The 25313-nt window shown below is 34.7% G+C and overlaps 1 protein-coding gene across 4 annotated transcripts in view; it reads left to right on the top strand.

Moving 5' to 3' along the window:
* The window catches only part of LOC145293695 (AP-1 complex-associated regulatory protein-like), a 296359-nt gene extending 271290 nt beyond the window's left edge, over window positions 1–25069 (top strand). For 2 of the 4 annotated variants that reach the window (XM_080140106.1, XM_080140105.1), the window contains exons 7-9: window positions 124–206; window positions 8895–8996; window positions 24649–25069. In XM_080140106.1, coding sequence (XP_079996232.1) covers window positions 124–206; window positions 8895–8996; window positions 24649–24836 — 373 coding nt within the window. In that variant the 3' untranslated portion in view covers window positions 24837–25069. Of the gene's footprint in view, window positions 1–123; window positions 207–8894; window positions 9310–24648 lie in introns of all 4 variants that reach the window. The other 2 variants (XR_013869748.1, XM_080140108.1) reach the window with 2 other exon arrangements.
* Window positions 25070–25313: the final 244 nt, after the last annotated feature.

The following is a 25313-nucleotide window of genomic DNA, read 5'->3' as shown; positions in this document are numbered from 1 at the left end:
ATTGATTGATTGATGAAATGATAGTCCCCACAAAATCTATTTTAATTTATGATTGCATTTATTTTTTCCTTTTTCAGTTTTTTTTTTTTTTTTCTTAAATCCTAAATACTATTGTTGTTGCAGTGCTGGAGGGGAAGATGACTTTGAAATGTTTTTAGCCAGTGTGAAAGCCCGATCCTTATCTGCGAGGACACAGTTACGCCAAGGTGAGTGCAACCATTTGTCTTTCTTTTTTTTTTTATGAATCAATCATCCACTTAAATACTTCCCATTTTCAATCGGATTAGTTTATTTTCCTTCACCCTCTGTAACTTAATAGATTGATTTTTGTTGTTTTTTTTTCAGGGGACTGTTTCTGAAACTCTTTCAACTTAATAAGGGCTTTCGTATTTTAATCCCATTTTTTAATCTTTTTTTACAGCGAGCTGGGGGTCATCTAGTTGTTAACATGTACTGACGACCTCGGTGTCCCGAGTTCGAATCCATTTCATTCCACAAAAATCACTTTCACTTAGAATGTTTGCAACAATTTTGTGATCCTTCCATAATCCCTGATGTCTTTCTAGAAAGAATTTTGATTAGACAAATCTCAGAGAAACCAGTGCCAACAATAGAATTGTTGGATTTATACGATATGATGATGATAATTATTTACAGGGTTATCTCCCCTTATCCTCTGAAAACTTTTATCCATAAAATCGTTAATATTTTGGATGCAAGTCCAAAGTTGAATCTAATTAAAATACAGAAAAATCTTTGATTTGATGTACATACCTGTCACAGATTGAAAACATATTCCAAAAATTATGTAAATTGATCAGTTCTTTTTATATATAGAAAATCATTAAAAAAAAATTTTTTTTTTTTTTTTTTCAATATTAATCATCTCAAACATTACAAAGCTAATTTGATCTCTATTTCTGGAGATGTTGTTAAGGGGAGTTAACCAGTGATGAATTTTAAAGATAGCAGACCAGCTCGCTTCCCCCCAAAATTTGATTTTTTTTTAATTAAAAAGAAAACTGTTTGATCAATGTGCATGATTTTTGGAATACAACCCCTTTTTTCCATGATGGGTACGTACATTATAAAGAAAAGATTTTTCAATATTTTTGGTATTTTTTAATTAGGTTAAACTCTGGACTTGCACCAAAATTTGCAATCCTTTTTTAATCCAACTGTTTTTGGTACAAATAAACTCAAATCTTTGTCTGACTTGTCCACCGAATTTTAATTCTTAGTGCACCAGAATACGAATGAATACAATATTGCCAATAGCTTGCTTCTCTCTCGGAACTACCTTGATTTGGGTTGTGATGGCTGTCTTCAATTTTTTTAATGGAGGTAACACACTCTCATTCTGTCAGCCATGATTGGGTAGAAATCCTAAGTAATTTGCAGATGTATTTTTAGAATCGCTTCACTGAGGATTGAACCTTCAATCTCCAGAAGAATGTAACTGAATTTTACCATATACTTTGTCCACTACTCCACGGATCTTTGAAAATTCTGTTAAAAATTCTGTGCAGATTCCGAAATTCAACAGAAAGATTTCTGAGTTCAACAAGGTCCACTTGAAGAAGATCGGAAGTTGTATCGACTGAAATGCAGCACAAATAACACTTAAGACATGAATAATGTTCTGAATAATCCAAATCCGTTGCCAAGGCCGCTGGAAAAATGGTAGGATCCTTCTATCGCTCCAGTAGATATATCACTCCTGATGCAATTCCCTACCTATATAAAAACCAGGTATGGGCAATGGGGTACTGTTGCCACATCTGGGCAGGAGCTGCTAGAAACAGCTTATCCTGCCTTGACAGAGTTCAAAATAGACTTCGTAGCTTAGTGGGGGATGCCCTTTTCTCTTCCCTGCAAGACGTTGCGAGCCTGTCTCTGCTTTATCGTTATTTTCATGGCAAGTGCTCATCTGAGCTTCAATCTATGGTCTCCCCCCCCCTCGCCTAACTTTCACGAAAAATGCTCGTCTGGCCAAAATTACTATCAATAATTTTCCACACTCTTTATCTGTGCCTAAACCCAAACGTAGATTCCACGAACAAAGCTTCTTTCTTAGAACTGCACGCCCGTGGAACACTCTTCCGTTTGCCTGCCTTCCAGCTGACTACAATATGGCTGTCTTCAAGTCCAACGTAAACAAGTTCTTGATGAACCGTCCACTTAAGTAATCCAATTTACAAAATGTATACTACTTATGATTACTACACTATAATCTCATTGACTAATGTATACCCATTAACCCTTATCCTCGAGTGGCCTCCAGGCCTTGATAAGTGGTGATTCCTGTGTAAAAAAAAAAAAAAAAAAAAAAAAAATTATCAATCTTCATCTCAAAAAATCAGAAACAAAGTTCTTCAGATAAGCATGTGCAGAAGCGCTCAAGATTTGTGTGTCAATGTTTTAGTCAGGCCTACCTGCAGCAAAACTAAGTTTGTCCAGCGAGTAACTGCTGAGATTGCTCTGGTAATATGTCATGTTGAGTCATTTCATCAAAGTTGTTTGGGATCGTGTCTGGTGGTTTCGACAGATATGTACCGGTTCGAATGGACAGAATTGTTCGAGACCGTGTTGGAACATTCAGGACTGTTGAGTCCTGTGTGTGCCATCATTTGGTTTCCATTTATTATCCAGGTGACTTGACGTTTGTTGCAGTTGTACTGCCGCATGGAATAACAATTATTTTTTTTGTCCCTTTTCCCTCATGAAGCAACATTCAGTATCATCAAAAAGTGTTTAGATATCATCATATGATGATGAAACAAAGACTGTTAGACATTCATAAAATGAAACTTGGTGGACAAGTCAAGCATAGATTCAAGTTTGTTTGGACCAAATATGATTGGGTTGCAAAAAAGATTGCAAATTTTATTAATGATTTTACTGGTGGATTTTTTTGTAAATGATTGAATTTTATCAACAATTTTATGTGTGACATTTTTAGGTGGTCAACTTCAATATAAAGTTGTCTGTACGTTTATTCAGGATTTTGAAGATAGACTTTCATAAACTCATGCATTCTTAAGCTACCAACGTACACATGATATTTGGAGAAGTAAATTTCATTCGGATTAAAGAGTGTGCAACATTATCATGATCTTTTACTTTATTTTATAACTTGCAAAAAATTATAGAAATACGAATAATTGGGAATTGAAATAGTAAGAGGTTCAGGGCTAGGAGCAAAAGTTCTCATTGATTCACAGAACATTCTAAGTGAGAATTAGAGACTATAAAGTTATCAACATTTATTTTAATTGTGACGAGCATGTGCAGAAGCTTCTGACCACATTATGTGTTTTCACTGGACAGAAATACCAGTACTAACTCATAAGATTGCGTCCGTGTTCGTAATTATCGACGTTATTGTTTGAGTCTGAGTTAGGTCATATGGACGCTATTGCTTGAATCCATGTTGGGTTGTATAGGCATTACTGTTGCCATATTGCTGTTGGGTTTGTGTCGGTGAACATTTTGATTCGAGTGAAGAGTTCTTTTGTTTTTATTGACACATTAATGTCGCTTTAATTATGCCCTTTGTACCAATGGTAATGGTCACATTCCTGGGTCCTACCCCAAAAATTGAATATTATATAAAATGCAAAATAATAGAAATAAAAAATGGACTGAACTTAAAAGGGCACAAAATTAATGTCATGTTTTTATTATTTGCATAAAATTGTTTAAATCTGTAAACCATTTTATTAAAAAAAAAAAAAAAATTGTTGATTGAAATGACAATCGTATTCATTCGGTTGTTATGTACAGAAAAAAAGGGAGAAAAAAAATGAAAAATTGATCATTGTATGTTTCAGAAATTTCCAATTTATTATTTTCGCAGCAGGATAGATAAACTGAGAATTATATGCATCTTCTCAACAGCTCAAATTCTTTGCCAATTCAACACGGGTAATATGCAGTGGAAATGTTCATGATTATTTCAAATGATAAAACAAATCAAAGTTCAAAAACATTTCTTCAATTAATAATTGAAACCAATAAAACAACAAACAAAAATTTTGGGACTGAATCCAAGTTTCAAAAACGTTTTATGAGTTTTACTCCAATAAAGCGATTATTTAATTCCATTTATTTATATAATTATCGATCAACGTTATATCATGCTGTGATTTAATGCCAAGTTCAGAGCATAGTTCAATAAAATGACTGAATATGTGAACATTTCCTGTTCTTGTGATTTTAAAAATAACTTTAAAGATTGAATATTATTGAGCTTCATTTTGCTTTGAAAATTGATTCTCATGATTAATCGGAACTATAGAAAAGAATTGTTTATATATATGTATGACTCATTCTGTGCCAAATCGACAGGGGATAAAACCATGTCCGACACGGATTTTTTTTCCAAATTTTTTATATTTCTAGATCTGCATGAAATGAATTGAACGACACTTTTTAAACATCTCAAGGTCAAGGGGTTCCTGAGATATGACCTTGACCTTTTATGAAGAAGTGATCAACTTTAAAAGACAATATCGCTGTTGTTTATCGGCCTACAAAGTTCATTCATATATAATTTTAAAGTACTTGGATAGATCTATAATTTTATTTTGGAATATTTTTTCAAGGTCAAATTAAAAAAGTTGACCTTAACTTTTAACCGGAATTATCTCAAAAACCGTTCTTTCAGTTTCTTTTAAATTTTGACAGAAGATTTGTCTATCTTATGATAGTATTAAAGATTGTCTTTTACATCCTGTTCATTATTTACTTTGCTAATCGTTCTCTTTTACTGTTTCTTCTAAGATTCTTTTTACTTTTAGGGTGTTTTTAAAGTCTGTGCATACTTACATATATGTTCTTACTTATATATGTATGTGTGTGTGTGTGTTCTATCATTACACAGTTTCTTGCCTTGAAGGGTCTCGACATGTATGCGCAAATATATAATGTGTACATACCTGCTTGCCTTGTCCAGCAGATGATATCTTCTTGGGGCTGGCTCCATCTCATGGGGAGTGGTACTTACTGATGCAGATGGATCAATAACACGAGTTGGATTGAAGTTTCAATTTGTTTTATTAAAAAGGCAAGCCTATGTCTCGAACCGATGGTTGTCGGAGGAGAGATCCTAATGTCACGTCTGCTTCATCTGCAGTTCAAAACCAACTCTAGCCCACGTGGTCGCCAACCGGAAACCTACGACCACAATTCCCGTTACCCCTAATTTCCGGTGCATCTAACTAGGTTGACAAAAGGTGACTTGAGTTTGACAGATGTCAGATCTAACCTCCTGCGACCCCACTGAACTCGCTGATGGGAATCGAAAATATATTTACATAACTTGCTATTTCTACAACTACCTAGATAACATTTAAGCTAGGATTCCCAATACTACAACAGTATATATTCCAAATTTTGTGATGGGTCTTTCACTAGAACTATCGTTACAAGCGTTTTAAATAGGTTTTCTGATTCCGATACCTAAAAAAGTTCTAGATTCTGATTAATTGCCTCAATGCTAATTATATCACTATTTTCCATAAAAAATTGTGTTGCATTAAAAAAATAAAACAAATGAAGAAATTTCAGATTCATCAACAGAATTTTTTTTTTTTTTTTTTTACTTTTTGACCATGGTCTTTATGTAAATATCAATCAGCATCAAAATAGCTTTACAAAGATATCAAACTTGAGCATATTGGGAAATATCAAAATTTTTTATATGAAATCGCAGATACTAGGTTCCACCATTTTGAATTTGCCCACTTCTTTAAAACGCTTGTAACGATAGTTCTAGTGAAAGGCCCATCATGAAATTTGGAATATATACTGTCATAAGATAGACAAATCTTCTGTCAAAATTAAAAAGAAATTGAAAGAACGATTTTTGAGGTAATTCAGGTTAAAAGTTAAGGCAAGATCAACTTTTTTAATTTGACCTTGAAAAAAAAATTCCCAAATAAAATTATAGATCTATCCAAGTACTTTAAAATGGTATATGAATGAACTTTGTAGGTCCATAAACAACAGAGATATCGTCTTAAAATTAAATTCACATTTTTGTAAAAGGTCAGGGTCATATCTCAGGAACCCCTTGACCTTGATGTTTAACAAGTGTCGTTCAATTCATTTCATGGAGATTGATAAGCGTAGCAAAATTGAAAAAAATCCGTGTCGGACATGGTTAGCCCCCCCCCCCCAAATTTGTCGATTTGACATGGAATGAGCCATATATATATATATATAAATGACGAAAGTCTATATTCCAAATTTCAAAATGTTGTCCACTTTACCATTTATTTCTTTAAGTATGTTAAAATGTCCAATTCTTGACAGCACTTGTTTCATAGCACAGAATCATTCCTGTGATTATGTAAATTCTGTAATTAATTCCGCCCTTAACTCATCAGATGAAAAAGAACTTACCAACTTTAAAAGAAAATAAAGAACATGGGTATGATTACAGATTGCGAAATTGGAAGAGAAGTTGCAATAAACAATTAGTGGCAGAATAAATTGAAAAATAATTGCCACTTCTCTTCCAATTTCGGATTTTGTAATCATGCCCATATTCCTTCATTTTTTTTTTTTTTTTTAAGTTCTTTTTCTTCTGAGTTAAGGGTAGAATAAAAAAAATAAAAATAAAACGTTGGGGAATAATGAAATCCAAAATTCAAAACAATTTTTTATTACTAATGTTTATCTTCTAATGAAAACAGCCTATCTTCGAAAAATCATGGATTAAGGATTTTTATTATAATTCCTTGTTTGAATTTGATGGATCAATAAATATTGTAGTTTATTTGATTTTCATCTATCTTTCCTATCTCGTTAATTGCTCCGTCTTGTATATTAAGCTTTTGATTATCTTAATAGATTCCAATTTTAGACATATTTATATATTATTTTCTCTCTCTTCTAATATATATGTGTGTGTGTGTGTGTAGATATCTATGTATATAGTAAGTTATAAAATATATATATTTTATAACTTACTACCTAGCTCTACCTACGTATTGAGCACTGTTGAAGTAAACACTTAAAGTTTACGCATAAATCTATACTTTTGTATATTAATTTATGTGATTAAATGGAGTAGTCATATATATATATATATCTATATATATATATATACACACACACACTAGCCGGCCACCTATCAAAAAATACACATAAATATTATATTTTAATTAATGCAGATTTCTTATTTATTATAAACAGAAATACCGTAGGGATTAAATGTAATGTTAAATACCTTTTTAAAATAAATAAATAAAGTAAAAAAGAAAAAAAAATGGAAAAAAACTGAGACGTGTGCATGCAAGTATTGTTTTTTTCTGAACAGTTCACTTCTTGTCGCAAAAAAAAAAACTCTAGCTGAGATTGAAACCAAAATCTAAGGAGAGTGAGTCAAGTACGATAACCATTAAGCAAGCTTGACATAATCTTTCAAACGCACTTATTCTTAACATAAACAATCTGTTAACAATTCACACATGCGTATTTGTGAAACTGTTGACAAACAGATAAAAATCCAATGACCCCCCCCCCCAAGTACCAATTTTTAAATTTTTGACTCCTTAGCAGCTCTTTTTGTCCGGATGAAAACTGATTAAAACGTTTTCCACATGTCTGAATATTCTATGCATCAAATTTCAAGTCTGTACATCACAAATTCATTGAATTCCTCACACACACACACACACACACACACACATTCTCACTTTTATATATATATATATATATATATATATATACTAGCAGTTCAGCCCAGCTTTGCTGGGGCCCTATGTATTGTTCATAACTTTATGTGCACACACACACATATATATATATATATATATATATATATATATATAAATTAAAAAGTTTGACTCATACTCAGGTAGCCTACATCTAAAATTTCAAGTGTTTAGACCCAAAATTAGCGGAGGAGTTTGGTAGTCTGCAAAGGTCAACTTTTTCAACTTTAACCTCTTGTCAGCTAAATTTTTGCCCAAAAAGTAATTAAAAAACTTTCTGCATGTCTGAATACCCTTTATGTAAATTTTCAAATGTTTAGACCCAAAATTGGCTGAGTAATTTGCTAGAGGCCGCAAAAGTCAAATCTTTGACCCCTTGGTAGCCAAATTTTCAGCCAAAAACCGATTTAAAAGCTTGCCCTATGTCTGAATACACTATGTAAAATTTCAAATATTTAGACCAAAAATTGACTGAGAGATTACATTTTTTTAAACTTTGACCTCAATTTTAACCCCTCAACATTTATTGTTTTGGGCTTAAATCGAATTAAAATGTTTGATCCATGTCCAAGGAATCTACATCTAAAATTTCAAGTGTTTAGACCCAAAATTGACAGAGAAGTTTTTGGTAGAGTTTTCAAAGGTCAAATCGTCGACCTTTGACCCCTTAGCAGCCAAATTTCTGGCCAAAAACTGATTAAAAAGATTTTCCCAAATCACAATACCCCTAACCTAACCCCTTATGTCAAAACTAAAGTTTGTAGACTGAAAATTGACGGAGTAATTTGGTAGAGAAATGTACACACAAACACACACAGGGACAATTTCATTTTTATATATAGATATATATGAAAATTTTTGTTCTCCGCTATACCACTGTTATCTTCCCCTTATCTTTTTAATTTGTCCGGTTTTTCATTTTACTGTCATTATTTTTGTCTCAAAAGTTATAAACATTGTTTTTCAGTAATTCATTTTTTTTTTTTAATTTTTTAATTTTTTTTTTTTTATTTTTTTTTTTATTAAATGTTTTGTTTTTCTTTTACTGCATTCTTGCTCATTTTCAGGATCCATTTTGATGTTTATATTAACTTTCATATTCTCGCCGATATGTCTTTTTTTTTTTTTTTTTAAAAACGTTTTTCTTCCTTCCTTTGCCGTCGATCGCAGCCTCTGCCGATGGCCAGAGTACGAGCAGCAGTACAACCCACACAAGGGATCGCTCGCACACCGAGGCGTCATCCTTAGACCTCGAGTGGGATCACGAAGCAGGTTGGTCATCTCGCGGAACTGATCATCTTTTGCTTCCTAACCTTCACCCTGTAGACTTGCCACTTAGATTCCACTATGCACTCCAGCGCTTTTGCAATATTAGAAACATTTTGCCATGTTTGTTCAGCATTTCGGATTTTTTTTGTTTTCTTTTTTTCGTAAAACATATTTCCTTTTTTTTTTTTTTATGCATTTGAAATTGTTGACAAAAGTGATGACAAAATTAGTCATTAATGGGATTTAAACTTTTATTGAATATTTTTTATAGTTTTTACAAATGTTCTATTGCGAGCGTCGATCATTTGTTAAGTTGGTAAGTTAAAGAAATAATGATTACTTATTAGTCTCTCCTTAAGTTTATTCTCTCCAATAAAACCATGAATAAACTCTGCAAACGTCTCCTTGTGTCATTCCTGCATGTGACTAACCTTCACCCTTGACCTGAAAAGGAAGACCTACATCAGATCTGTTTCCAAAATCCCTGGAAAAATGGTCGGATCGTACGCAATCACTCCAGGAAGTACGCAATCCTCGATCAGTATAAAAATCAAATGTATCCCTAGATGAAATACTGCCGCCACTTTTGGTAGCCTTTCCTGCCTTGACAGAATAAAAAACAATCTTTGAAATCTAGTGTCCTTTCCCCTTCTTGCAACCTCTTTCTCACAGAAGAGGTTGTAAGTCTATCTCTGCTCTATCACTATTTTCATGGCAAGTGCTCGACTGAGCTTCATTCTATGCCCCGCCCCTGCAAATAATTGGCAACAAATATTCGTCTAGCTACAATAATTTTCAATAACTTCCCTTACCAGTGCCTAAAACTAAATAAAAATTCCATGAGTGAAGTTTCTTTCCTAGAACTACCTGTCTGTGTTACACAATATCACAGGGCTGCTTCCCAGCTGACTATAACATGGTCGTGTTCAAATCTAATGTAAATAAGTTCTTACTGAGCTGTCCTCTTAATCAACTCTACTCAAATTCCACCATTACTGATCATCATGTTGTCTCGCAGTCTAGCTGGCACTTATTGACCCTTATCCCTGAATGGCTCTTCAGCCTTGATAAACAGACTCCCTGGTAATATATACGCAGCTATTTAATTTTGTTTCCAAAATATTTGGAAATATCTCCTCCCATGAAAAATACTCTGAGTATAATAAATTATATTAAAATCGTTTAACACACACAAGCATTTAACAAAAAAAAAGGCTACATAGAATCAAATACTAATGCATATCTAGATAGAATTCTCACAAGTGTGCATGTTTTTTTTTGCTTTTTTTTTTTTACAAAACTTGTTTATCTGTTAGTGAAAAGACGTTTCTGCAAAACATCCGTTACATAAGAAGTAACATTGAATGTAGTAAGCAAATTGTTGTTATGATTAGGCGCATGCAAGATTTGTGTAACAATTATTTATGCAAATATATGAACTGACAAAATATAGGTACATTATATAAATTTATTGCCATATTGACAAACATAAATGAGTACAGTAACTTTACATAACAGAACAAATTCAAGATGTTACAAATGTTTATAAAATCATCCACTAGGTGGTGTCTCCATCATTGATAGGATGGATATATCCTGCCAACGCTGGGTTTGTACTCAGCAGAATAAGTGTTTGCTACCATATAAGGTAGGATGATTTTCTTACTTTCATGGATTGACTCTGCCGTAGAAGGTAGGTGTGATAGATGTAGAGAGGACCTACCTCAGAAACGGGCGAGGATCTATCTCGGCATCAGGCTGAAAGACAAAAAAAAAAGGTGCCCAAGATGGCGGCTGTTGTCTTTTAAAGAATCCGGTCACACGTAGATCTCTAGCAGTCTCGTGTGGTATATGCATATCTCGTGTTGTGAACAACGAACTCTACTCAACTCTACTTGTGACTAGCGAACCTCTGCTTGACGTTTTAACCAAAATGCTTTGTTGCTTTGCATTAAACAAAGACTTCTGATACAGTAGGATTAAGGGCTATTCTTTATATAAAACATGTGAACTGACACTAAAAATTAGGGAAAAAAAAATGATCAATTAGTTTCAATGTTATTCAATAAAATATTATTCCTAGTCCTTGAATGTCGCCATTTTGAAGTGTTTGAAATGCGTTTCATTTAACTTGATTAAAAAGTTGGAGTTAACTCCCTTGACAATTCTAAAAAACTAGATGCATTGTCTTCACTTGAAAAACTCTATCTATCCCCTGATATATTTTATCAACGCAGGATTTGTGCTCAGCCTGGGGAATAAGTGTTCGCTACCATATAAGGTAGGATTAGGGACTACCCCCCCCTCCATCATGGAGAAAATGTGCTTTCACCTCTGCTGCTTTGGTCTCTCTCTTAAGGGGAAGTAACCAGTGTTGTTTCATTATTCCCCTACAATGACAGCAAAACATTATGATATGGGGAAAATCCAGCTCTTGGAAAAGGACACACTGGATTAAAACAAAAATAAAATTGTCTCTGTATTTTCCTTTATTAACTGAGGATAGAAAAAACTAATTGCAGAACAGATAATACATTTTGCTCCTAGCTGATATTTACCTCTCTCCTACCATGAGAGGATGTGACACAAGGTGGGAAAATGAGTCTGTACTCCAAAAGAAGGAAGACTTCGGACCTGCAAAAAATGTGCCTGAATAGCCCCGTCAGCATTCCCTGATGAAGGTATCTCCGGTAACAAGTGATAAACTTGCTCCTCCTAAAAGCCGGGCAGCAAAATATGAGAGGGTGGACCTCTTAGGACTACACTGAACATTTAGCATCAATCTGACAGCAAAAATGCCACTGAAATGGCTTGTTGGATCGATTGTCGAGGTTGAAACCTCAACGTGTACTATGAAAGTACACTAAGGCCAAGGACGCTTAAACCGATTGTTTCTTTCCTATGTAAACGTAGATAGACTAAATGCAGAACAGATACTACACTATAGTTGAAGAAAAGGGAGATGGGTTCACACCTTTGCTTAGAATATCCTCCTCATCCGAACATGAATTACTTCATCATTTCTTCCTCCTTCTGGCACACACCTATTTTTGTTACCAACAACAAAATGATGATCGTAGTTGTGATATTGGAAAGCCTCCAGGAAGATGAAATTTCCCAGTGTTCAGTTTATGGAAAAAGCGCTGAATATAACTCAATTTTCAGTGGTACTTCTAAGCATTCGGTATACAAGAAATGCATTTGAACTGCAGATGGCTTGGTAGATGAGAAGTAATTTGTGTGCAAGACATTTAAGATAAATGAAAACTCGGATGTGAAGAAAGTATAAGGTGCCTTCAATAAGTTTCCAGACTTTTTTCATATATTTTTATTGATAGTACACACGTGAAATTCTAGTCCCCTTCGAAATAATCTCCTCTGGCTGCAATGCACTTGTACTGTTTCAATAACTTCTGGAAGACCCCATGGACGTCGTGTGTGTGAACGTGTCAATGACCCTCATCACAACCTCTTTCATCTCCTCTATTGTCTCATAACTGCAGGCTCTAAGGTTTTGAGCTTAGCGAATAATCAAGTCACAGGGAGCAAGGTTTGAACAATAGGGAGGGTGAGGAACTGTCTTGATGCCCATCTTGGCTATGACAACATCTTTCTTTCTGATCTTTGAGTTTCCTTGGGACAACTTCATGCAAATCTTCAGTTCCTCGCGAATAATTGTGCATACAGTTCCCACACTGACATCAAACTGTACACTGTCTCTATAGAAACATGACAATCCTTATCCATGAAATTCTTTGGTCAATCAACTCTGGTGTTCTGACTTCCTTACTTCTCCCAAGCCTCTCATCATCCCTCACGGACTCCCTGCCTTCCTTGAATCTCTTACACGACTCCAAAACTGATGCTTGATTCATGCAGGATGGTCCAAAAGCAGTCTGAAGCATTCCATACGTTTCTGTGGCATTTTTTTTCAAGTTAAAAACCAAATTTTATTGCATATCATTCTTCTAAAGTATCCTCGTGTTCAGATTGCATTTTTGAAATTCACCAGCTGTGACAATCGGGCTTTAGTAGAGTGTATTCCAATTCCTGCTGTAGTTGTTCATTTGAACCTGAAATCATAAAAATTGGTGAGTCATCTCATAAGATGTATGGCATTAACATACTGAATTTTCAAGTGTCTACGACAATTTTAAACGCTCATACAAAAATAAATCTGAAAACTTATTGAAAGCACCTCATATATTTGAATGACAAAACTATTGAGATTGTTCAGAAGTTTTATGACCTTGATGACATCATTGAAAAGCTGAGACGATTTAGTGCTAGTGGTAAGAGTTAGGGGTTGAGTTGTAAGTTCAGGGAAGTTTTGAGTGTTATCATCGAGCAGAGCAAATATGACAGTCTATCACGGAAAAGGTCTATTAAGCATTTGGAGCAGTGTGATAATTTGTATTATTTAGATAATTCCCTCTTCTCAAATTCAACCTTATCACTTCCTCCAATATTTTCCTTGGCCTCACACCAGCCGTTTAGCAACAAAATTTCACCCCTTCACTGTTGAGGTTCCTAAATGCCAGAAAGCTTTCTACTCTAAAAGTTTTTTTTCCCCTCAAACAGCTAGACTTTGGAATCCCCGTCCTGCTATCTGCTTCCCTGACTGTACTGATATGCAGAAGTTTAAATGTAACATAAACCAACATCTTGCTATATTTCCTTGGCATGGTTCCAAATAGCATCCCCTTACATCCAAGTAGTGATATGCCTTGTTAGGGGTAAACGTGAGTAAAAAAAAAAAAAGCCTCCTATGCTAACCGACCCTGCTACTTCAACTGTTCTACATGTTTTAACCCAATAACTTCCATCCATTCTTTCAATGTGATCATGTTAGTAAAGTTGTGAATGCAAAACATTTTTTGTATATGTTTTTGATAGATGCATGGTAAGCCTACACGAAAATGATGTGGTAGTAACACCAATGTAATAATTAGTTTTTTTTTTCTTTTATTATTGTCAGTTACATTAATAAATACTTAACTTTGGAACCAATTGCCATTTTTTTTTTTTTTTTTTTTTTTTTCCATGCAATCACTATAAAATAAACTGAGAATGGGGAACATTATTTATTTGTTTGTGTTGGGTAGGTACATAGTAAGCCTACTGGGTGTTTGGAAGTGTGTGTTGAGCAAAAAAGAAAAAAAAAAGTGGTATTAGGAAGACGGGCTCGAACCTGTACAGCGAAAGAGGAAAAGAACGGAAAAAAAATGTGACGTCTTTGCTGTTACGATCACCGACAAACTAGAAGTGACGTAAGTTTAATAAGACTAGATAATCGAAAAGAGGGGATGACTTTCCAAAATATCGGTGAAAAAAGCGACCTCTCCCTGTAGAAAAGTGCCGAGTTGAGGGTGAAGAAATTAATGTTTTTAGCCAATTTTGCGATATTTGTCGTCCGAAGGGTCGAGCTTCAAAACAGTATTGATCTTGTGAAAATCCGTTGCCTCTGTCAAAAGTTTTAGGCAGACATGCAAACATACATGTATACATTTATATATTGGTAGCTCAAATTTTCAACCTAAACCGATTAAAAAGCTTGCCCTATCTCTGAATACCCTTTTTGTAAAATTTCAAATGTTTAGACCAGAAATTGCCTGAGTAATTTTGTAGAGACTGCAGAGGTCAAATTTTTTTTAACGTTAACCCCTATTATGACCCCTTAACATTTATTGTTTTAGGCTCAAATCAAGTTATTAAGTTGGATCCATATCCAAGGAACCTATATCTAAAATTCCAAATGTTTATACCCAAAATTGGCAGAGGAGTTTGGTAGAGTTCTCAAAAATCAAATCGTTGCACTTTGACCCCTTAACAGCCAAATTTCAGGCCGAAAACGGAGGATAAAGATTTTCCCAAATCTCAGTAGCCTGTATATCAAATTTCGAGTCTGCAGACTGAAAATTGACAGAGTTATTGTGTAGGGAAATGTACACACACACACATTTTCACTTTTATAGATATATAGATTGTCAGTTACATTAATAGATACTTAACCTTGAAACCACTTGCGATTTATTGTTTTTTTTTTGGGGGGGGGAGGTATGCAAAATAAAAACCAGTATGGAACTATTATTTGAAAACCTTGTCAAACTAGAAAATGAATACAAAAAGAAGTCACACACCCTAGAATTAAAGATTGGCTGATGTCATAAAAAAATGAGTCAAAAAAAAACAAAACAAACAAAGATGCATTATTGTTGGGGATTAGTAAGGAGGATCTGGAAGAGAAACACAAGTTGGTATTTAATGGAAACAAAGAAAAACAAATGCAACAAATAGTGTAATTATACTTCATTCGTGCGTAACTTATGTCAACGCTGAGATGCATATTCTCATGAGTTTTTTAGTAAACGGAAGAGTTCATTGTTATCTGTAAGGTGATCACCACATCTAAAACTGATTTTTTTTTTTTTTACTCACACATGCAATAATGATTTTTGTACACATTAGTTTGTTCAATAAAAAGACATAACGTCCGAGACTTGTCACTTCTAGCTAAGAAGTTCAGAAGAAGTGAATGATGAGAATCAGTTCTTTGTGTATTTGAGGTCACACATAAGAAAATCAAACTGATTTTTTTTTTTTTCATTTGAAATTTAGAATTTTATTTTTTATCACAAACTAGCAAGGAGACTCGGCGTTATATGGGATTGAATAAGGATCAACTTTTTTTTTTCTTTTTTACTTGCACATACAGTAACAATACTGATTTATATACCCATTAGTTTTTTTTTGTTTGTTTTTTTTCTTCGATATAATGACGTAATGTCCTAGAGTTGTCACTTCTAGCTATTAACTGTAAGTTGGGCACCATAATAATTACAATCTTGCAAATTGTTCAAAAAATGAAAATCAAAATTCTAGAACGCTTCCTCATGCCACACGTTTTATTGGCTGCTTTTTTTTTTTACTTTTTTTTTTACTTTTTTTTACTTTTTTTTTTTACTTTTTTCTTTTTCTTTTTAATTTTTTTTTTAACTTCATTTTATGCTATTCTGTGCGATCCCTTCAGGCTTTAAGATTGTGTTGTAATAACTGCGAGAAAAAAGCTTTTACTGTTCAAATAATGCATTGACCATTTGTGAAACTTGTATATTGGCACGTTGAATAACTTATGTTTATTAATAGCAGACGTTTGTCATCACCAGCCAACTTTTTTTGTTCTTGGATGACACATTTTTTTTTTTTTTTTTTTTTTGACATTTTTTTCATCTAATAGTAATTTAAAAATGATAAATATTTTATCATTATAGGACCAGCAGTAGAAAATTACGTTTTAAACAAAAAAAAACATTTATTTAGCGTTCAATCTAATGCAAAAAAAAAAAAAAAAAAATACAGAAAAATTTTTTTATGGTGTACATCCCCATCACAGAATGAAAAGGCCATATTCCAAAAATCATATAATTGATCAGGTAGTTTTATTTTTATAAAGAAAATAATTTTTAAACGATTTAAAGTTATGTAAAATCGTTAGCATTACAAGGTTGATCTCGTAAGTTTGAGTTATTGTCTGCCTTTGTTTTTTCCCCCCTATATGGCGATGCGAGACAGTCCCCTTTTGCTTACTTAAAAATGTTTTCTTAATTAAACTACACTAAATAAAAAAACTAAACTACACTAAATAAACTAACTGATCAATTTGTATGACTTTTGGAATATGACATCTTCATTCCATAAGTGCATACATCGTAAAGATTTTTTGTATTTTTTTAATTAGGTTAAATTCTAAATAAAAACTAAAAAAAATTTAAAGAATTGTTGTTGAAATCAGAAATTTAAGCTAAAATTTATCCAATTCCAATATTTAAAAAAATTCTGATTTTTTTCGATTTCTGATTTGAGGTTTACAGATTTTCTTCATTTTTAACTGAACATTAAGTAACAAGTGATCGACTCAATTTACTTCCTAATTTTCTGTTTTTTTTATAGGTCGGACTGACCTGCATCATGTGACCGGTGGGGATTCTTTTTATCTTTACAAAATTTTATCAGAGAAAGAATTTCAGTCATATGAGTCAATAATATTTTCATTTTCCATTTTTTTTTTTTTTTTTTTTTAATTCAAAAAAAGATTTTGCTAAATTTGTTGACTTCCATTCAATTTTTACGAAATATTTTACAAAACTCTCCTTCATAACCGATTTCCTCGAACTCTACTTTTTATTTGAACTCTATTAATATTTTCTGCCTAAGGTAATAACCCACTGAAAACTTGACCTCTAGAATCCATATTTATAAAATAAAAAAAAAAAAAACGTTATATGATTACTTTGGACTAAATTATGAGATTATAATATTCATTTTAGATGAGAATAAACTTTTTTTTTTTTACTTACAAAGGAAGAGGGTGTCACATAGTCATGATAATATCTTTTTTGTCGCCCCTCCCCTTAAAAAAAACTGCCAACTGGAATGGTTTATTAAATTTACATTCCCTTTCTGCAATCCAACCATATTTGATATAAATCAATGTCGGTCTATGCCTGGCTTGTCCACCAAGTTTCAGGTAAATATTTGAGGTCAGTGTGTGAACGTGGCAAGTATGTGTGAAAACCTTAATGAAAGAAGCGTTCAACATAAGGATTGAAAAAAAAAGAAAGGAGTACTTCAGTATTCGTTGAAGAATGATGCATGGATGGGGCATAGGTGTCATGGTGAAGGTTGGTAAGCAAATATTTAAAGTCATTGTTGAGACAACTTTGTGGTTGAGTACGTAAAGTAGAGAAGGCCAAACAACGTGTTGAAATCAAGCAGGTGGAAATTCTTCTGTTGAATTTTTGGTTTTTGTTGACGTTTGTATTTTTGATGAATTCAAAGAGTTTGTAGAATGCAAAACTTTGTATTTAAGCTGACACACTTTTGATTCGATTAAAAGTTGGATCGCATAGTTGCATGGGTCAACGGACAAATTCATAGCATTATACAAATGTTTGTTTCTAGGTACAGAGTGATTTCCACAAAATGCCACTATTCATGCAATCATTAATAAAATTCACATTTCTTTTTCTGCAATCCAACCATATTTGATACAAATAAATATCAATATATGCCTGACTTGATCAGCAAGTTTCAATCATAAATGCCCAACAGTCTTTGTTTTATCACAATACAATGATATGCTAGTACACTTTGGTGATCGTCTCATCAGTAGGTGTGATCCTAAATGAGCTTCACACTCACCGAACCATAATCTCACAGATCATTTTTATTTTTGCAGTTATTAAAACAATCTCCAGATTATTCCTAAACTTCAGCATTCCATCTGTTACAATATTGAATTTCACACTCATTGAACCATAACATATTCTAGGTATTTTCTCTGAAAGGTAATTTTATCTGCCAAAACAATCTATAAAGCAGGTGGCCATGTAATCATTAATAAAATTCATAACCATATTTTGTATAAATAGTCTAGGCCTGACTTGTCCAAGTTTTAATCGTGAATATCCAACGATCTTTGTTTTATCACTGTTCAATAAGTGGGAACACTTTGTTGATCATCTCATCAGTAGGAGGTGTGAATCTTGAATGCTTATAAAATACAAGCTACAATTATTCTTTCTTAACTCTTACCTAATTAAAACTTGGTCAACAGTCGCGATGAGATTCTGTTTTAGGGTTCATATATTGTTGGCACATGTTGTCTCTTAGCTTCCCAGAAACTGCTTGCAAACTCTGTTCCAATCCTCCAAACACCTGATTATGTAATTAACACCTGAATTCAGTTGTTCTGTTTGCGGAGCTGACCCCTGAACTGTTATCACATAATTTGCTGAGGTGCTGGGTATAGCTCAGTTCATCACCAGACTGCGGCAAAATGCACTAGTTTAACCAATCTCTATTCTCTGCGTAGGGTTAGGGTCTCTATCTACAGCATAGAGCCACAAAATATAATAGAAATCTTGGTTTTAAGTTTGACTAAAAAAATGAAATTCCTCTGATTTCACTGAAAGTTGTTGCTCTTTCAATCATTGATTTATTGTGTATTATGCTAAAAAAAATCTCCAGCTCGTTTTCTGTGGGTTGAGGAGTTTTGTTTTTTTGTGTTTCTACTATAAAAATACCTTTGATAGGAATTGAACTCTTTCCACTGAGTTTGAAATAATAAAACATAAGTTTCCAAAAATGAAAGATTTTCTTTCCAAAACGTTTACATTTCATTAAAAATGGCCTCAAACCACTATTGATTACGATAACTAAAAAAAGAATAAAATTATTGATTTTATTAATTATTTTGTCATATGATTTGATGGCCCTCAGATTTTAATGGAAATTGCCGTCCTCAATTATTGATTTTTAAAACATTTTTTTTAAACAGACCTGAATCGTTTCAACATCTTCCATGATCATTCTCATCTTTTTAATTTTTTGTTCATATTTTTCTTTGAAATTTCAAATTTTTATTGCAAAAAAAAATTTTATTTTTAAGTTTTGTGCAAAATATGTTTTTATGCTTTTCACTTTGTCTTTTACTGTTTTTTTTTTTTTTTTCTCACAAATTTATTCTCATTTTGTTTTGCTCTAAAAATTAACACACACACACACACACACACACACACACACACACATATATATATATGACGCATAAATGAAAACTGTAAATTAAAATTTACATGTAATTATTTTTTGATAGCAATAGTTTTTTGTGTACCAAATTCAGTAGCATCCCAACTCGCTTTCCACAAACTGAACAAGAGAACTTTCCTCTTTCTGGGGGCTTTCCAATACTACAACCACCGATCATGACTTTGACTTTCCTCCACCAAATTATACAAAATATTTTAGTGTTTTCGTATTATTTGGTTTATTCCGACTACTGTTCTCATCTTGAGTGTTATTTGCACGATGTTTCGACTGATGTAACCTTCGACCGACTTCAGGTGCATCTTGTTGAACTCGGGAATCTTTCTGTTGAATTCAGAAAATCTACACAGAATTTCGAAATGCAAGAACTCATGGCATAGTGGATAATGTACTTGGTTAAAATTATGTTATATGTTACATTTTCTTGAGGTTGAAAGTTTAACCTTCAGTGTGGACGATCCTAAAAATACAATTTTTTATTTTTTTTTTTTTATTGCATTTTCACATTGCACACTTTGTATCAGGGACATAAGCATCAGGGGTACTGTATAGGAAGTTGGGGAGCAAGATGTCGGTTCACATTACACTTGAACTTCTGCATGTCAGTACAGTCAGAAGCAGGGACCCGGAAGGGAATTCCAAAGTCTAGCTATTCTGGGGAAGAAACTACTGGAGTAGAAGGCTCTCTTGCCTCTAGGGATCTCTACTGTGAAGGGGTGGGATTTAGCTGCTTGTCGGGTTTGTCGGGAGTATTTACGTGTAATGGACACAAGTGCTTGCAGTTCGTTAGAGTAATCACCGTTAAAGTACTTGTAGAACAGGCAGAGGGATGCAACATTTTGTCGATGTGACAGAGGCTGAAGTTTAGCTGACAGTTCAGGACCTATCAGATTGGTGACTCTCTTTTGAACCTTGTCTAGGAGCGAGAGACTAGTAGCAGATGCATCAGCCCAAATATGACAACAATACTCCATACATGGGCGAATGGTGGCCTTATAGAGATATAGGATACTCTCAGGTATTAATAGCTTTCTAGCACGGTAGAGAGAACTCACCTTCTTCGCAGCGGTCCTGGCAATGTTCTCAATGTAATTGTTCCAACTCCTGTTTCCTGTGAACATTAGGCCGAGGAGTTTAAAAGATGTACTTTCAGATAAAAAGTCATTGGCCATTGCTATTGGCGGTAGAGAAGGTTTCTTGTAATTATTGAAGGAAACGAGTTTAGTCTTGGCAGTATTGAAGGTGACCATCCATTTTTGTCCCCATTCCACTGCGGATCGGAGGTCATCCTCTAGTGTTTCTGCCATTTCTTTAGATATGTGTTCATTTGTTTTCCTGTTGTCTGTTATACTAGAGCGTGGTGTCATCAGCATATATACCCATCTCACAGACAATTTTGTCAGGGAGGTCATTTATGAATATTAGGAATAACAGAGGTCCAAGGATAGACCCCTGAGGCACTCCCGCATTTATATCATATTGTTTAGATGTACGACCGTCAAGGACAACCTGAATTTTTCTCTTATCTAAGAAGGATTTAATTATGTTAAGTATTCTATCAGTGATGCCATATGATCTGATTTTCTTGAGAAAACCCTTATGCCATACCCTGTCAAAAGCTTTAGATATATCTAAAGCTACTGCTCTACCCTCCCCTGCTTTGTCCAGTGACTGGTATATATGTTCTGAGATTACAGTTAGGATGTCTGCTGTGGAACGGGCTTGCCTAAATCCATATAGTTTGTCAGTCAGAAGTTTAGCATCTGTAAGGTGATGGACTAGAACTTGGTTAATTATGGTCTCAAATATTTTGGTGAAAAGTGGGAGGAGGCTAATGGGGCGATAATTTACTGGGTCAGTTCTTTCACCAGAATTCTTGAAAACTGGCACTATAGAAGCAGTTTTCCAGCAGGCAGGAAAGCAAGATTCATTAAGGCATTTGTTGTAAAGTTTGGAGAGAACTGAAGCTACTTCGGCGGAGCACTTTTTTAATAGCATAGCCAGGATGAGATCAAGTCCAAATGCTTTTGCAGTGTCAAGCTTTCTTATGATAGCATGCACCTGAGCAGGGGTGATTTTCAGATCGTCTAGTGTGATGTCTGTCCGCAAAGGAAAGTCAGGGAGGGAGTGGTTATCAGTCCAGTGTGGAGTTGGAGGCAAACCGTCGGGCAAGCATGTTAGCCTTCTCAGTTGCAGAGCAAACAGCCTCATGATTGTTGGATAGTGGGGGAATTGTTGATTGCCCATTATTTACTACACTGCTGTAGATTTTCCAGAAGTCTCGGGTTCCTAATTTCTGTGCTTCGATGCGTTTTTGGGTGGTTTCAGTAAATTCTCTCTTAGCTGTCGCTATTTCTTTCTTAGTTATTTCTGGCTTCTGTGTACTTCTGTCTGTTTGAACTGGACTTATGTCGGTTAAATTTGCGGTACGCATGCTGCCTTTGCGCTATGGCAGGTGCACAAGTTGAAGCAAACCATTGGGGAGAGTGGGGTTTGCTATAGAATTTGCGTGTGAGAACATGTGCTTCAATTGCCACTTTGAACCATTCAGTGGTCTCATTTGCGCAATGTTCAGCAGGAAGTGAAAAGATATTTTGCCATGGAGCGTCCCCGATGAGGTCCCTGATGGCTTCCAAGTCAGCCTTTTTATAATATCTCGTTGTTTTGAGCAGCGGCTCTTCTTTTAGCTCTAGAGTTTAGGGCGATTTCAACCATTACCACTGCATGATCTGCGTTTCCAAGAGGGCTGTGGGCATTCGTTACAGTCATTGGGAACTGTGGTCAGAAAGGAATCTAGAAGTGATGCATGTTCTTGCTAGTCTGGGGAACTGGTTGGAAACGTAACCATTTGTGATAGGGAATGAGATATAGAGAAGTTATGTGTTGTGGTACCAGCTGCATCTGTGTAAGTAGAAAATTCAAGCCAGTTGCTGTGGTGGACATTGAAGTCACCAAATACATGCGCTTGTGTCGAGGGGAAGTGCTGTATCTATACTGTCAGAGACTTTGTCTATTAGGGTACAGTCCTGGGTCGAGGGAGAGCGGTAGAGAAAATAAAAGTAGCTAATGTTATGTTGTATGTTAAGTCTAAAGCACATAAAGGCTTGATCGTCGGATTCTAGTTTAGTTTCTCTAGTCAAGGGGAGGGTGTTTCGAATGTAGACTCCAAGCCCATGCATATGTCTGTCAGTCCTTACGGCAGAGTGGGAGGTATCCAGGCATGTTAAAGTAGTTAGAGGGGATGGAGGAGTGTAGGTTAGTCTCACTTAGTGCTAAGATATTCGGGGGTGTTTAAGAGAAATGCTTCAACATCATTTAAATTAATTCTAAGTCCACGAATGTTCGTAAATGCGAGCCTCAAGGGAGAAGGCAAGTTGGTTTTGTTTTAGTTTTGGCCTGGTTTTAGCGTAATTTTTTAATGTACTGTCATTTTTATTTTTAAGAGTTTCAGTTTAGGTAAGGGGTGCTGAGCAAGTGTTTATGCAGAATACAAGACACGCAACACAGGCAGACCATCAGCTGTCCCTCCATCTACTAGGGTTGTGGCCTCAGGATAGCCCACTGGGGATGAGTGCAAGGTCCCTTTCTATGCGCGACATGGCACTACAAACATCCCGATATTATACAACTGTTGATGGAGCAACCGCTCTAAGTGCTACCAAAGAGTTAGGGTTCCTGTACTACCAGTCAGGAACAGCAACCTGGAACTGTCTATTCGGTACTCTCAACCCATCAGATGATTGTCAACCCAATCTGCTTGCACTGGCATTACGGTATTCAAGCTCTCCCAAGTGCCCAGTTTAAGGGATGGGATGTGTCGGGAGTGGGGAAAAACAGCGTTCATTGCCCTAGTCATGAAACAAGATCGATCGCCGAATGTTTCTGTCGACTCCCAATGGTTCGACCTCTATGTCTGGCTAATAGACAAAGAAGGAGTATGAAAGCCAGGCGATAGACTGTGCCTATCTACTCCTTAAGCAGTTTAGGTTTGCAGACCGGTAATTTGTTTGAGTCACCAGCTCTAGGAAGGTTGTCACCCAAGACTAAAAAGCTTTCCTCCCCTTAGGTTTAGCTTCAGAATTTTCCTTCTCCTAGACGGATAACCAGGGAAGATCTATGGGTCCATTAGTACTGAGAAGGTTTGTCCCACGCCTGGGTCCAAATCCAGGTATTTCTGCGACCCTGCGAGGGTGGTTAGTGTTGTTACTGGGTTAGTTTATGAATGTTATATATCTACTGAGAAATTATACTCCTCAAAATGATTACGGGACATTGCTATTTCATTGTTACTGGAGGAGGGGGTGAGTAAGACTTCATGCAGTGAAAGCAGTTATATTTGCAAACAGGTTTGTTGGAAGGAGTTAATAACTTAATGTTTTTTCCTTTAAATTTATAATTGAGAAAAAGAAAATAAGTAATTAAGTAAAAAAAAAAAAGTAAAATAAGATAAAATTTTCTTCCTTTTATTTTTATGTTGGCTTAGGAATAGGATAATGCATTACAGAAAAGGGAATTGAGAGTTACTGCGGACTTCTACCCTGTCATAGTTGACAAAACAAGAGCATTCTACGCCATCAGATTGAATAAAGAGTTTTGTTTGAAATTCTGTGTAGATTCCCGAGTTCAATAAAAAATTCTTGAATTTGACAAGATACACTTGAAGAAGATTGAACATTACATTGACCAAAATGTTGTGAAAATAACACTCAAGATGAGAACGGTAGTCCAAAGAATCTAAATAGTATGAATCATCAATCCTTATCTCAAATATTCTGAAACCTAATTTTACTGTTTTTTCATTTTCCATTGCATCCAAAAATTTTCAAGAGAATAAATGTCTAAATGCATTAAAATGAGACACAAAATCTAAATATATTAAAAAAAAAAAAAGTTGAAATAAATTTTTCTTTCAAAAATATTTCCAACAAAATAAAAAACAAACTATATTTTCCATTGTCAAATGTTTAAATAATTTTTTCTTTTTTTAATAAATTCTCAACCAATTTTTTTTGTTTTATCTTTGTTTTGAGCTGCTCTTTTTTCGTTTCAGGTATTGTGCCCCAAAAAGCGCCGCGTTCAGCTACAGAAGAAAATTTGGTGGCGCTAGCCGCTCAGGAAATGCTGCAAGTCAGTCCAGTAAATTCCAATGATCTGGAATGGGACAATGATTATGTGAGTGCCGACGTCTTGGAACGAGAGCAGCTGTTGACAGAGAGGAAGTCGGGCAAGGCAACTTAAAAGTTGCATTCCAGATGCCCTTGCATGGGTAACCCAAAAACTTTATTCAAACAACATTGGGGATATCAAAGAAGCCAGATCTTTTTTTAATTTGGCATTTGATTACCGCTCCCCTTGGAATATGTCTGTGAGATGGCAAAATATGGATACCGTGAAGATATAATTGCCACCTTCCCCACTCCATGAAATAGGGAGGCGGGGATCGAAGATTGAAAGAACAAAAAAAAAAAAAATAGTTGCTGGTGTTGTGAACTATTTATCCTCTGTGCCTCGTCTCCTTTCGACATTTCATAACTTACCTACCGTTCCTAGGTGGGTAGGTCAGTGTGTGTACATATATATATATATATATATATATTTGTCCTTGGCCATAAAATTAGGCAATTTAGGGGACATTCTGCTACTGCTGCTGTTAACATGATGCACCGGGGTTCTTTTCTTTTTTATTTTAACGATTTTATTTGTAAATCTTGGAAT

Source organism: Euprymna scolopes, chromosome 15 (genome assembly GCF_053919585.1).
Source record: "Euprymna scolopes isolate OS-2025 chromosome 15, ASM5391958v1, whole genome shotgun sequence".
In the NCBI taxonomy this organism is placed as follows: Eukaryota; Metazoa; Mollusca; class Cephalopoda; order Sepiida; family Sepiolidae; genus Euprymna; species Euprymna scolopes.
Note: the sequence above shows the minus strand (reverse complement) of the source record. Positions and strands in the feature narration are given on the sequence as shown.